The sequence below is a fragment of the Zingiber officinale genome, chromosome 9B, assembly GCF_018446385.1.
Source record: "Zingiber officinale cultivar Zhangliang chromosome 9B, Zo_v1.1, whole genome shotgun sequence".
In the NCBI taxonomy this organism is placed as follows: Eukaryota; Viridiplantae; Streptophyta; class Magnoliopsida; order Zingiberales; family Zingiberaceae; genus Zingiber; species Zingiber officinale.
The window spans coordinates 91,111,922-91,126,677 of record NC_056003.1 but is presented as its reverse complement, the minus strand read 5'-3'; the positions used below and the strand labels follow the sequence as shown (position 1 = coordinate 91,126,677).

The window sequence follows — 14,756 nt, the reverse complement described above, 5'->3', positions numbered from 1 at the left end:
AAGATTATCCTTCAATGGAACAACAAATCTAAGAACGTTAACCGTTTGGATAAGTCTTCGTGAACATTTCCGGCTTTACTCTAATGACAGATAGAAAATTTTCATATAACAAGACCAATGTGATTAATCAATTCAAAAACTTAGATACTGAATTACTAAAAAAAACACTCCGTTGACATGAGTTAAAATAAAAGAACATTCAAAAGTCAACTGAAAACTAATCAATTGCAAGAATAAAAGAATGCACTGGGTTGACTTTAGTAAGAAGAGTCAATTGAAAACTAATCATTTATGGGAAACATGTCAATCCTTATAACAGCTTACTGAGTGCTTAGAAGGGGATAGAGGAACATAGAAACTAAAGAACTAGAGCAGCTAGAGTTGCTAAAACACATTGAATGAGCACAACAATGCACAAAAAATAAACACACGGTTGACTTCGCTAACAACTGGACCACGAGAAATCAGATTATGCCAATTCTTGCAAGAGCTTGCTGAGTGCTTCAGAGGGTAGAGGAATGTAGAAACAATCTTGTCCATCTGAGTGCCGTCTCGCCTTCACTAACTCATGGTCTTTGAACTCTGTTAGATGGGAATTCAGTGTTACTTGGTTGCTAACCAGGAATCGCGCGTGACACTTGGTGTACAAGGTGCTGTTTGGCATGCCTGAAAACAAAAGAAGAATAGAGTCTAACTACCAATGTATTACTAACTACCAATGTATTGTGATTCGACTCGCCTTCTTTCTCATTGGCTAGCTGATGCTCGGCAAGGATTTTAAAAACACTCTGCGCATTGGGTGTCAAACTCTGTAGAACAACCAAAGCAGTTTTCGTGGTTTGGGCATTGCCATAATTTGCCAAAATCAATGGGAAAAAATTGCCCTCCGCCTTGTAAGGGGCAAAAGTTGGGACGTGATGCCACGACCACTTGAACTGAGTGTGCACCATCTTCTTGTCCCACACTACAAACAAACCAAGTGAGCATTAAAGCAGCGCAAAACCTTGAGCAGACTCATTTAGCAAGGACTGAGAAACAAAACATGTATAGCATAAAAATCAGATTTTCCTCTCTTCCACTCTCTCATCGACCTCCACCTCTTTTGAGTAAGTCCCCTCCCATTAAATATAACTTTGAGTGAACAAAGCCTTCTAATGATATCAGCCACTAGGTATCTAATGAAACATTCAACTATATCGCTCTTCTTTCCAAAATCAAGATATCAGCCACTAGGTATCTAAAGAAGCATGCAACTAGTAGCCACAGAAATTCATTAAACGTAGTGACTTTGATGCTAACAAAATGCTATAACATGATTAACTGATCAGAAGCATGTGAGAAGTAGGTAAAGAACCAAAGAAAAATGCTAAACTGTCAAATAGGAAATGCAAGTTAACCAAAACTTACAAAGAGGTGCATTCACATGGTCAATCGATGCAACCATACGGACTCTAGAACAGCTTGCTAATTGCGCAAGATACTGTTGTGAATCAGGATCTCTCAAAGAAGGACCATCAATGTTGTGTATGATAACACAGACAAAACAGTTATTGTCTTGTGGAAGTTGCACATTCAGAAATGAGAGAAGATCTTCAATTGACAGAGAACTAAAAGTATGTTCAGTGTTCGATTTGCTTCTTGTAGAGCTCTTCCTTTCATGTTTTAATTGGTCCGAGAGGACTTCAGCTAGGGTTATCAGGGCCTTTAAGAATGAACACATTATAAATAAAGAGTGTAAGTGATTAAGCTATAGAATATAAACTAGTACAGATAATTGCTCTGGAATGATGAACATACTTAAAAGCTAAGCTGTTTCTTATATTAAAAAAACATAAAATTTGAATTAAAATGTGCAATCTAAGAGAAAAACACCCATATCACCATATCAAATTTAAACATTGTTAGCAACAATACTAGATTATCACCACAAAAATTGGTTGGTGTGCCGAAAGAATGAGAGAGACATCTAAGCACATTAAATACAGAAAATCTCTCTGACCAAAAGAATATAATAGAAAAATACAAATTTCTTTCAGTTGATAATTATTTGATACCCCAGCAACTTTAGTTTTCCAATTTTTTTTTTAATATGCCTTGAAGTAATGTGCATTCACTGGTTCCAGAAGTAAAATTAGCAAAACCAAAAAAAAAACTATCAAAATATAGGTTTTGTAAGCCACAGGGTTTAATTGCATAGAGGGAAGAAAAATCGTACTTGTTTAAGATTGTTTGATGGAAGATAGCCATTGATCACGACCACTCCAAAATCAGTTAAGCTTGTTGAAGCAAAATCCTCGAGCAAGGCTTTTTTAGAACCAAATCCATACATTAATAAACCAAAACCACACCTGCAATAAGTGCAATCCTTCAAAAATACATTAAAAGAGAACACAGTTCTGATGAATTTTATGAATTCCTAAAATAACTTGTAGTCAAAAGCATATATCTTCATAGCAAGAAATATAATTCCTGCTCATGTCAGAATGTTAAGTGAAGGACTACAAAAATCTACATAAGCAAGCCTACGTACCTTAACTCAAAAAGCCACTTAGGGTATAAATTTCTGTAACTTTTGATTAAATGTTGGATTTCGTTTTCATGCTTCACTGGAATATCAAAGACTTCTTTTCGGAGGACCTGAGATCAAATAGTGTAAGCATTAGAAAAAGGATAAGCATGTTATTCCAACTGTCATATGATAACTTTAACAGTGATGTTTTAAAAAAGAATAACATGGTGAAAATTTGATTACATATTCTTCAACTATTTCACATGAGTAAACTGATTATTCTAATCGATTGGTTATTATCTAATAACAGTAGATTGACATATAAGTAGTAAACTTGTCTGGTTACTATTTGTATTCACTTGTGTGAAGCTTGAATTTGCTAAAGAACAGCCAAAGGAGGGACTAAACTTGGGAGCAGCTGTAGGATATTCCTTTTTAACCCTCTAAGCAACGTAAATCTTTTTCATATAAACAACAATTTAAGAAGTCACAGAAAGCTACTCCAAACAACATCCCACCAAGTCCAGTAGAATTCATTGGAGTGGGAGATAAGATATAGCCACAAGGGAATCTTGATACCAGTAAAAACAACGGGGTAAGTTCAGAAGTAAAAACTAAACAGTAAACAAATATTAAAAAATCAGATAAGAAATGCAAAAATGTTATATTAGATCAAAAAAAGTATCTATGCATTTAAGCGATATGTATCGTATGTTGAGAATACGAGGTAATATTATATATTGCTAAATAACAGGAATAAGTTACACCATTAAGAAAGTAGCTTAAACATGTGCATTTCTCTCTCAGTATACTAACCTAGATTCTCCAACTTACCAATAGGAAAATCCATAATAGGAGAGTATAATAACTAACAAGGAAGTGACAAACTGTGCTAAATAGCAAACAATAATATGTCAATGGATAACTGCAATTCTAGGGAAAAGTAATATGAGGATCACAGAAAGTGACTACAATTTGCACTTTGGAGGTGAATCAAACTTGTTCGTCAACATGATTGATGTCGACGACGTGTTTTTGCGAGGATTTCTTCCTTGAAGAGCTGCCAATTTCTTTGGCAAGGAAGTAATTTCTTGACAACATGAAGTCATCTTCTTCATCCTCCATAGTCATCTCATGGACCCCAACATCCATCTTTTCAACCAAGCGTGTCCTAACAAAATATTTTTTGTTATCTATGAGAAATTGTAAGAGTCAACTTGATGTAGCATTCAATTTCTATATAGACTTTCTTATCCCGGGAAAGGTTAGACAACAATCCAACGAACTACTACGGTAAGGAGGAGGACACTGAAATCATTTTTTTCAAAAAATATAAAAAATAAAAATTACAGATCAATAGGACGCACAAGAACTTCACCGAGATTGTCACGCCCCAGGTAGTCCCTGCTAGAAGAAATTTCGATAACATCTCCCCTTTACGGGTGACAATCTGAAACGTTTCTACATTGCCCTCAGGCCTCACACTCATCATCCAACACGGCTGGAATATATACTATACAAAAATGAAACATTCCACGCAATTATAATAAAAACAGCCTCCGGCTATCAACACAATACGAAATGGAATCGAAAACAATCACAACTTACCTCTTCTGCCGTCCGGCAGGCACGAAGCAAAACACACCAAATACAAATTCACCAAGCAACCAAAAACCCAACCAGTACAATGCTTAAAAACAAATCACTCAAATCTAATGAACAAACCAATACGAGTCTATAACATGACACTAAACAAATAAACAGAAATCGAAAGACCAAAGAGAAAATCCTTGTGACGAGGGGACTAGCAACTGAAACCTCCTAACGGCATCAACCAGAAATAGAAAAATATAAAGCAACGGGGTGAGTCCAAGAACACAGCGGATACAGAATAGATATGCATAATAAATTATAACTAACAGTAATAATCATTCGGTACAGTTTTCTAACAAAAGAAGGAAATGCATACTGAAAAGAGCTGAAGAAAACTGCACTCACCAGAACCTCCTATTTGGAAATAAGGGTCGTCATACCAGATACAAAATGTCACCTGTATGCATGTCAAACATACACAACTCAAACAAATGCAGCATACATAATGCAGCAAGCACAAACAATAAATGCAATCATGTAGAAATGATGCAAAATGACATGTGTCACCCCTGTCACCAGTCAATCATCTCACACATGATGGTGAGACCGAGTGGGTAGAGCTATGACAACTGTGCAATCTGCCATCACTGCTCTTGAGTGACCGAGTGGACAGGATGCTGTCGGAGTACATCTATCCTCCTACCCCAAACAGAGTGGGGGAGTGCAATGCTCTCATCTCCCTGAGATAGTTCAGAGGAGGAATCCCTAACGTGCTACCACGCTGCGTCACGCTACCCATGAGTGGACCAACGAAGCACTGACAGAGCAAACTGCACACACATTGCCTGATATACCACTAACCCATGAGTGGTCGTGTGTGCAGATCATGTAATTGGCGATGTGCTCAACAATAATGGAGCCAACAATCGTTCAGCATGCAATCGTGCAAGATGGTGCATGACACTAACATGTAGATAATAACAATATACACCTCCAAACAAAATGCACCAAAAAAGGAAATAAATAAATCATGCAATAATCCAGGTAACAATTAACTAGATGCTCAAATCAGATATGTCAAATCACAAGACTACTACACAGTAGAGCAATGTATGTCACTAATTCTAAGAACAGGAGTATACAAGGCATCAATCAAGAGAAAATAAGTATGATGGCATAACAGATAACAATCAAGACAGACTACAAGAACAGAGTAGTGACATACCAAGCAGATGCAAACATAATCATTACTACTAGAAATAAACTATTATGTATATCTAAAAATGACTATATCAAAAAGATAAGTCAGAAATACCCATCTCAAAAGATGATCGTGTCAAGAAATCCTCCGTCGAGATGACCGTCTCGAATCAAGGTCCTGTAACGCATGATATACAAATTTAGCTAATTACATAAATTAATTAGCTAAAACAAATCCCCAACTAAATCTAATCCATTGATCAACTAGGGTTAACTTCGTTAAACCCTAGTTGTTCCATTAATCAATTAGATTAAAATTGTAACGACCACCCTTCTTACTACTACTACTACTCTCTAAGAATGACCGTTACTTAACTACTAACTCTACTTAATCGGTATAATTAAAAACCACGAGGAATCTCTACCGAAAAATTTCGGCTAAATCTCCCCTGTACCGATGACTAAATCATCAATACAAACAAACTATACTCAGCCACAGGCGGCTGGAACATATATCTTCACAACCACACAGTATAATATCACAAATAAAAGAAGGAAACTACCCTAATAATAGCAAACAACAATATCACTCCATCAATAGAACCCAAGTACAAATGCGGAATAAACTTAATTACAATTTTGACTCATAATAGCATTTAAAGAAAACTAAAGAACTCTAAACAGAAAAGTCTTAGCAATTCCTTAGCAAACTCTTGATCTCCCCATAGTCCAGCCATCACACACCTTCATCACCACCACCTTGTCGCCTTCCTTACTAAATCTTTTCTTTTCCTTTATCTGCAGTAGGAGGAAGTGCAGTCTATAAGCATAAAGCTTAGTGAGTGCTATCTACTCACAAAAACTCGATATGCATGTATATAAATAAAAACATGCTAAAACTGAATGCTAACATATAAAACTACTCATGCTCATAAACAGCAAAGGAATCATACTAACTGAAATACTAAACATGTGTAGCTAATCATGCTCATAAGAATAAAACTATAACTGCATGCTGAAAGCAAATAAAGCTAAACATGCTGAATAATCTAATAGCAAGAAACAAATAAAACTACTACTGCATGCTTCAAATAACAAGAAACTAAACTTTCTAACTCTAAACATATTTGAAGCTTGTTGCATTTGTTTCAAAACTTATACTTTAATACTTCAAAATAATAATAAACTTCTTTTGGGCCCGGCATTGTACCACTTTGCGCGCATTCTTAATAAGAATCGAGGTAGCTAATCCCGAAACTACTAAGATACTTCTAGGCCTTGTGCCTAGGGGCATCTTGGAGCCCATCCCTTGGACCTTGTGTCCGGTACATGCCCTTTAAAAGTAAAATACTTTTTTTTATCTTTAAATACTTCTTATAATAAAATGCCTTGGCATTTATTTAAGCACTTAGTGTCCTGCTGATCCCAATTCTTAAACTTAGGGATCCTATTAAAACCTTGGTCTCTCCTTCTTATAGCTTACTTATAAAAATCTGCACTTAATGCTTAACAGAAAACTAAAATTGAGGTTCATGGCAGCATAACAAAGAAATCTAAATCAGGAAATCTCTATCTGAAATGCTAACTATAAGGGTTGTTCAAACTTAAATCTAACAGCAATAAAGAAAACTAACTACATGCTCAAAATTTAATCAAGCTATCTTATGTTCATTGCTTATTAAACCCAATCCAAAACTGATAAAACTTGTAAAGGAAAACATGAGCATTCTGAGCACAGTATCACCATCTCATCAACCTCTTTTAACTCTGATTAAGGCTTTAATATTGTTATCTACTAAAAAGAATGCTGCTGCTATCAAAAATTGATGCATGAACATTAGAGCATATAAGGAACCAAAACATAATTCAATGCAAAATAATTCCTTAAACTACTCTTTTAATTCCAAACTATCCTAATGTTGTTCAAAACTTAAGCAAGGAAACCAAGCCATTAAAAGAAAACCAACAGAACTCCCAAATAAGAGTGATCTACACGGCACAAACCCAAATCCGATTTACTCAACAATAAAATGATCCCATAATCAACCTAGCATATTCGGATTTAATGATCATAGCAACAACCACTACAAGCAACCCGAAACCACAGAAAACTACACCACATGGCAAATACAGATGGTTCTTCATAGATTAGAGATCAACAATTTTTGTATTAAGCTTTTGTTAAGTCTAACAGAAGGACTCTTCACAGATTAAGCTTCACAGAAGGATTTTGTCAAGCTTCTTAAAGTACACGGCAGCAAACCTTAACCATCAAACTTCACAGATTAACTCAAAATCAGGAATAAGCTAAATCCAAAAATCTAATCCAAACAAAACCCCTTCATCTTCCTTAACCCCTCACGGCAGAAAACAAAATCCCTAAACATGCTTCACAGTAAAACTCGAACAAACAAGAAAACATCAAACGAATCAGAACTACTCCTACTGCAGGTGAGAAGCAACTCACATCGTTGTTCTTGGACTTACAACCGAAAAGGAAGGCTCTAGGGTTCGGATAACTTGAGTTTTCGGCTTCTTCTTGCGCCCACCGATCCTCCTCGACGATGGTGGTCGCACACGGTTGAGGACCCGCCGGAAAAAGCCCTTCGCCGGCGCCGAAGAGAGAGCCCTAGAAGGTGCTACGTTTTCGCCCGAGCAGAAATCGGCGTCGTCGCGTGAGAAGAGGAGAGAGGTAGAAATTAGGTCACAGGAAATCAAGCCCTAAGTTCTCTTCTTATAACTAAGATTTTTATTAACTACCATACCTTAAATATAATCCATTCTTATCTTAATTAACAAAACTCACTGGCACAGCTGGTCAACCGAGTTTTAACCAAAACAAGGGGTCTCGGCTTCAATCCCTTAGCCGCGCATTTTTTTCCAATTTATTCCCAAATCATTAACTATGCTATAAACGTAATACTAATAAATCTACCGTGAGTATATTGTTGCTAAAGTCAAATGGGCATCGTCTGACCTCCTGAGTGACGTTTAATGTATTACCGAATGGTAGGGCGATGGTCAGTCGCCGTGGTCTAAGAGTAGGTAGTCTACCAATCTCTCTCATAAAAGCATGAGAAATAAAAGAATGTGTGTCCTAACAAAATATTGTTTTGTTATCTATGAGAAATTGTAAGAGTCAACTTGTTGTAGCATTCAATTTCTGTATAGACTTTCTTATCCCAGGAAATGTTAGACAACAATCCAATGAACTACTACGGTAAGGAGGAGAACTCTGAAATCATTTTTTTTCAGAAAAAATAAAAAATAAAAATTACATATCAATAGGACGCACAAGAACTTCACCGAGATAGTAAAAAGAATGTAGGTGACGTCAAAAGGCCGCTGGCGCCGAACAAGAGGCCGGAAGGCGATCGGGGAAGGAGGGAAGAATATAGGGATTTTACGCCGGTGGAGAAATCGGATAAGGTGTGAGATCTTGCCACTCGACTTTTAATTAGGTCGGCGGAAGGGATCGAGCTTTGCAATCTTGATTCTTGGTAATATCTTTTAACGAGAGATTGAAAAGGGAACAAGGTAGAAGAGCGGAGCACTAACCTTGCACCCGCCGGAGGAGCAGTACAGCGCACAGTCGGACCTCTAACTTCGCAACCAGACGAATCCGATGTAGACTTTTGGAGCGGCAATCGGTAAAGATCCCTATTAATAGGAAAAAATAAAATTGATAATAGTAATTTAATAAAAACAATAAAGAGCGCCCTTTTAGAAAAACTAAATAGCAAAAAACATCGCCCCCTCACATTTTGGGGCTTCTTCTTTTTGCTTGCCATCATCTACCCTAGTAGGTTAAGATGTCTAAAAGATGATAGTTGCCAAGACCGTCGGCGTGGAGCTCAGGATTGTGGCAAGATCTCAAAGTGGAGGCGTGGAATTCAGATCGTCCGACGGATTCAACAAATGACTAAAGACAAGAATAGGATTCTCCCGATCAAATTCAGCACTGGATGAGACCTCCCTTCCTCCTTCTCAATCTGTGGTGTGTTTGGGACGATCATCCTCCGCCCTGTAAATCGATGTATCTAGTGGCCAAGCTCAGGTTTGATATAGAAAAATCTTTCTGGTGTGGAATGGTTTGATCATCATTTGCCTGTAAACATGTTTGCAGATTCTGCAACTAACCTTGAAAACACCAGTTATTTATGCAGTTATCAGAATTCCAAGAAGATATGTGCAAAAAAAATGATGGAGGCCTTCCTCTTCAGGCGAAAAAACTGAGAATCTTAGGAACTGAATGCAGTTTGGATAGATTTACATTAGATAAATTTAAAATAAATAGGGCAAAAATTATTGGTGCAATTTCCCTAGGTCAAGGTTGACTAAGCTTGAGTTGGCTCAAGCAAGCTTGAGTCTTGACGTTTAAGTTTCGATGTTTGACAATGGTTGGAGATTGCTGGCGCAATCGATTTGAGGAGATTGTTGGTGCAATTTTTCTCTGGTTAATTTTGACCAGTTTAATGTGAAGAAAAGTCAAGTAGGTCAAGGTTGATTAGATACTTGACTGGGAAGTCCTAACTGGAGGTTAGGGAAGGACAAGTCCAACGAAGATGTTGGCAGATGATGAAAATCCAAGTGGGTCAGTGTTGGCCGGACACTTGATGTTAGAAGTCCTGGTGAGTGAAGCTAGGCAGATGAAAGTCCCGATGAGTGAAGTCAGGCAGATGAAAATCCTGATGAGTAAAGTCAGGTGAAAATCCTAGTGAGTGAAGATATGTGAAAGCCCTGGTGAGTAAAGCCAAACAGAGTGAAAGTCCTGGTGAGTAAAGCCAGACAGTGGAAAAATCATGGTGAGTGAAGTCAGGTAAAAGCCCTAGTGAGTCAAGCTAGGCAGAAGGAAAGTCCTAGTGGTAAAGCTAGACAGAAGGAAAAGTCTGGTGAGTGAAACCAGGCACGTGGAAATCCAGGTGGATCAAGGTTGACCGGACACCTGGTATTAGAAAGTTCAAGTATGTCAAAGGAGTGATCGGATACTTGGCACAAGGAAATTCGGATGGGTCAAGGATGATCGGGCATCTGGTGGAGAAAGTCCAAGTGAATCATGAAGGACCGGACACTTGGCACGAGAAAGAAAGTCCAAGTGGGTCAAAGGATTGATCGGACAATTGACAAAGAAGTCCTAACAGGTCAAGGTCGACCAGATGCCAAGCAAGGAGGAGTCCCAATAGGTCATGGTTGATCGGATGTTGGATAAAGGAACCCTAGACTTCAATTGGGAAGTTAGGGTTTGATGATCGACTATGGTAGTCGATTACCATATCTTAAGCTACTAAGGTAGTCACTTAAGCTTAAAATCACGAGAAAGGTTGTCTAATTGATTAGTGTAATCGATTAAGACATGGTAAGCGATTAGAGTAATCGCTTACGGTGCTTTTTGCTTCGAACAGAATGGTTCTGTTCGAAGCTTAAGCGATCGGGATGATCGCTTAAGCCTGTCTTCGCAAAAGGCAAAGAAGATTCGGTAAGCGATTAAGCAGGAAGGCTTAAGCGCTTGCATCTTGTTCTCGCGCGAACAGAAAGATTCCTAATCGATTAGGAAGGCTTAATCGATTAGACTAGTCGATTAAGCTTGAAAATATAGCCGTTGTGAGCCTGATAAAAAGGGTTCGCGTGCATTGTTCCAGATATCGCTCACAGATTTCTTCTCCACCGAGCTCATCGATACGCACTAGATCTTGGAGGCTTAGAGAGGAGTGTTGTTGCACTTCCAAGCAAGTCAAATACAAAGCCAAGGATTGTAGATCCCTTGGAGCTCATTGTCACAAGCTTATCATTTTCATTATCCACCTGGGTGACCATTTCCTTCTGTCCACCCTCAACATAAAAACTCTGTGTCTTCTCAAATTGGTCATTCTTCGTTCTCCCCTCTGTCTCATCCCCAGAAGTTGGAGGTGACATGAAAAATTCTTGTTCTCCATCTTCAACATCCCTGAGGAAGAAGGCTTCCCCTTTATGGTCCAAATACATGTTGAATCCAGCTTCAACGCCATTAACGGATATCTCTACGAGTTTTTCCTTCATCTTCAAAACACCTTGAAATTTCTCAAATCGTACATAACAAGGCGAGGACTTGAAGCTTGTTGGAGCAATCTAGGTGCCCTAGGTTTTGATATTTTGGCAAAGGTTTAAGTTAGGTTTATTGTTGTATTTGATATGTATTGTGAGTGTGCAGGATACATGTACAATAAGGAAAGTCCAAGTGTAATCTTGGTAGAGGAGAAAAGTCCAAGGATGAGTCTTGACGGTGTTAGTCCAAGGATGAGTCTTGGCGGTGTAAGTCCAAGTATGTAGTCTTGGCAACGTAAGTCCAAGTGTGACTTGGCAATGGATGAAGTTCCGGAGGTGAGGAGCCTCTTGGCAAAGGAAGACCCGACAATAAGGACAAGGCCGAAGGAAGCTCCAGAAGGCAAGACATGAAGGATGGGGAGACATCCGAGGGATGCGAGGCTGATGGAGGAGGCTAGAAGGCTAGGTCTAGGTTGGTCGGGCGAGGACGAGTGCTGAGTGATTGTATTCGGGGCGAAATCTTATGGTTTTCAGTTTCACTGTAGCAGTAATGTAACGACACTGTAGCAGCACTGTTGTGACAATGTAGCAGCACTGTAGTAGTCGACTGGTTACGGTAGCAGTCGACTGATACACTGTAGCAGTTGGCTGGTACACTGTAGCAGTCGACTGGTAGTTGACCGTTGGGTAACGGTCTTCACTTAAAGGACCAGTCGACTCGTGTATACACCAGTCGACTGGTAACGGGGAAACAGCTTAGTGTTTTCCTCTCGAGCTCTATTTAATAGAGCTCACGGTGCTTGGGCATGGTTGACGAAATAGACTTGGTTAAAACCTATTAGAGTCTCCTAAGCCTTTGTGTGATTGGTGTGCTTGTATTCAAGTGTTTGTGGCGAGGTTTCTCCACCGACAAGGAGCTTGAGCTAGCCGGAGGTTTTCCGGGGAGTCATCCACCGACGGATCGGGATCGTCCACCTTACGGACAGCCGTGGAGTCGGAGCTTTATCTCCGAACCACGTTAAATCAACGTGTTAGGTTTGCTTTCTCTTATTAGTATTTGTTTTTGTATTTCCACTGTGAACTAACATTATAGGAAGCAATCGATTTGGGTGAGACGCTATTCACCCCCCCTCTAGCGACGTCAAAGTCCCAACAAGTGGTATCAGATCTAGGTGAGCTCTTGTTGGACTAATCGCCAAGAGAGCGGCTAGAGGAAGAAGATGGAGTCGGAGGGACCTCTCGGATGGGACATCCGAATCCCACCTCCATACGAGCACGAGGACTTCGACTATTGGAGGAAGCGCATGGAGATATGGTTCCAAATGAATTGGAACCAATGGATTGCGTTGGAGGAACCGTTTAAAGCTCCAACGGACAAGAAGGGAAAGCGCCTCCGACGTCAATATTGGACCGATGAGCAAAGGGAGCAATCGGAGACGGACTAGGAGGTAACTAGAATTTTAATTAATTTATTATCTCCTAATGCGATATTGAATGTAGGTGAATACGAGAATGCAAGTGACTTTTGGAAAAAGGTAATTGCGCTTCATGAGAGTCCTACACAAATCCAAGAAGAGGAGAAACCCAAGGAGAAGGACTCATTGGTCCAAGAAGAGAAGGACCAATCAAATGTTGACACGAGCTCAACATCCGAGGAGGAGAAGGAAGATGAGGAGATATCATCCACATCTTCAAGGGAAGAAAAAGTGGAATCGTCCACATCTTCAAGTGAAGAGGAAGAAGAGCAATCCAAGGAAGAGGAGATCTTGGAAGCTCAACCATCCACCTCAACTACCAAGAAGAGCACAAAGGATCACATCAAATGCTTGAGTGTGGTAAGATGGGGCACTACAAGAGTAGGTGTCCTTCGCTCAAGAAGGTAAAGGAGGTAAACCCTAAACTCACTAAAGTTAATTTAGAAATTAATGTGAGTTGTAGGAAGAAGAAGGAGAAGAAGCACATTAGGTGCTTTACATGTGGTGAGTGGGGTCACTACCACACAAAGTGCCCAAGGAGAGGAGAGCTCAAGAAATTAGCGCACTTGAAGAAATGGGAAAAGAAGAGGAGCACAAGTCAAGGGGGAGCTTCAAAGGTAAAAGGGAAGGTAATCCCTATTTTGAAGCTTGATCCAAGCTCTAATTCTTATATGCTTGTTAGAAATAATGTAGATTATTTACCCAAGCATAATCATGGATATAGGTATAATGATAGGAATAGAGTTAACACGGTAGATAACCCTAAGAAATCATACACTAAGGGTGGACCTATTAAGACCCAAACCACTTTGCCTAAGGGAAGGAAAGTGGGTGAAAACCTAAGCATTAATCCCAAGAAAGGGAGACATATGCCTAGGAAGGTGGGTAGGTCTAGGCATGTCCAAGGTGGACATGTTGACTTTAGGGTTAGAACCCTAGAATTAAAAAATCAAGTCTTGAAGGCAAAGCTTGAGGAAATGGAGAAAGTCCTAGAGAGGTTCATTATTGGACCTAAAGGACTTGACATGTATTTGGGTAGTCAAAGACCTAAAAATGTCAAATTAGGTCCCTCCAAGACCAAAAGGAGGGCAAGTGCTAAGGTAGCACATGATATTAGTAAGGAAGGTGTGACTAAGGACAAGGGAGAGTCATCCAAGGCCAATAAAAAGGAGTATGCTAGGGTGACATATAATTATGGCAAGGATGAGGTGTCCAAGGTTAAGGACAAGAAGAAATTAACCAAAGACAATGTGTCTAAGGTTAAGAAGGTGAGTTTAGTAGGCCAAGTGTCACTCGAGGTGCACCGAAGTGGCCTAGCCATAGTGGATGAGTCACCAAGGGAGGTGACTAAGGTTAAAATTTCTAAGGTTAGGAAGAGCCTCTGGGACCCATGGTAGATGGGTTATCAAATGTGCCAAGTGGTTAGGAGACAGACTTAAGCCTCTAACCTAGTGGGTTGGCACAATTGAGATGTGTTTCGTGCATGGAAATATGAATTGGGTTCATATTACATAAAAATTAGTTTTTGATGTATAGATATGATATAAACCCATGCTAGGGAAGTATTGTGGTTTAGTATGGGCAGATACATCAAGAGGAAGCCAAAACTAGGACTTTAGGTCAATGTTCAATTGAACTATTTAGCTAATTTTGAACTTTGTGTCAATCATGGGACCTGTGATAAATATATTTTTATATATATTTTTCCCAAGTATATATGGATAAAATAGACCTCTCCACAAAATTTGGAATTTTTTGGAGGTCTGTCGAATTTTTGGCGTATTTCTGAAAGTAAGTAAAAAAGGTTAATTTTTGCCCAAAAAGAGTACCAGTCGACTGGTACAGTTACCAGTCGACTGGTATCAATGTTCTTGAGCACAGAATGTCTCTGTAAGCTCATTTTGATGAGGTCAGTCGACTGGTAACAGTATATTTCGAACACAGAAGGTTCTGTGAGT

The 14,756-nt window shown here is 39.2% G+C and overlaps 1 protein-coding gene across 1 annotated transcript; it reads right to left on the bottom strand.

The window, feature by feature from the left end:
* Positions 1-307: 307 nt before the first annotated feature.
* LOC122025539 (origin of replication complex subunit 2-like) lies at positions 308-3,825 on the bottom strand. The gene is made up of 6 exons (XM_042584353.1): positions 3,509-3,825; positions 2,531-2,637; positions 2,216-2,348; positions 1,408-1,702; positions 740-964; positions 308-666 (listed from the first exon to the last, which is right to left on the bottom strand). The coding sequence occupies exons 1-6, from the start codon at positions 3,659-3,661 to the stop codon at positions 470-472; spliced, it is 1,110 nt and encodes a 369-aa protein (XP_042440287.1). The 5' UTR covers positions 3,662-3,825; the 3' UTR covers positions 308-469.
* Between the last annotated feature and the right edge of the window lie 10,931 nt (positions 3,826-14,756).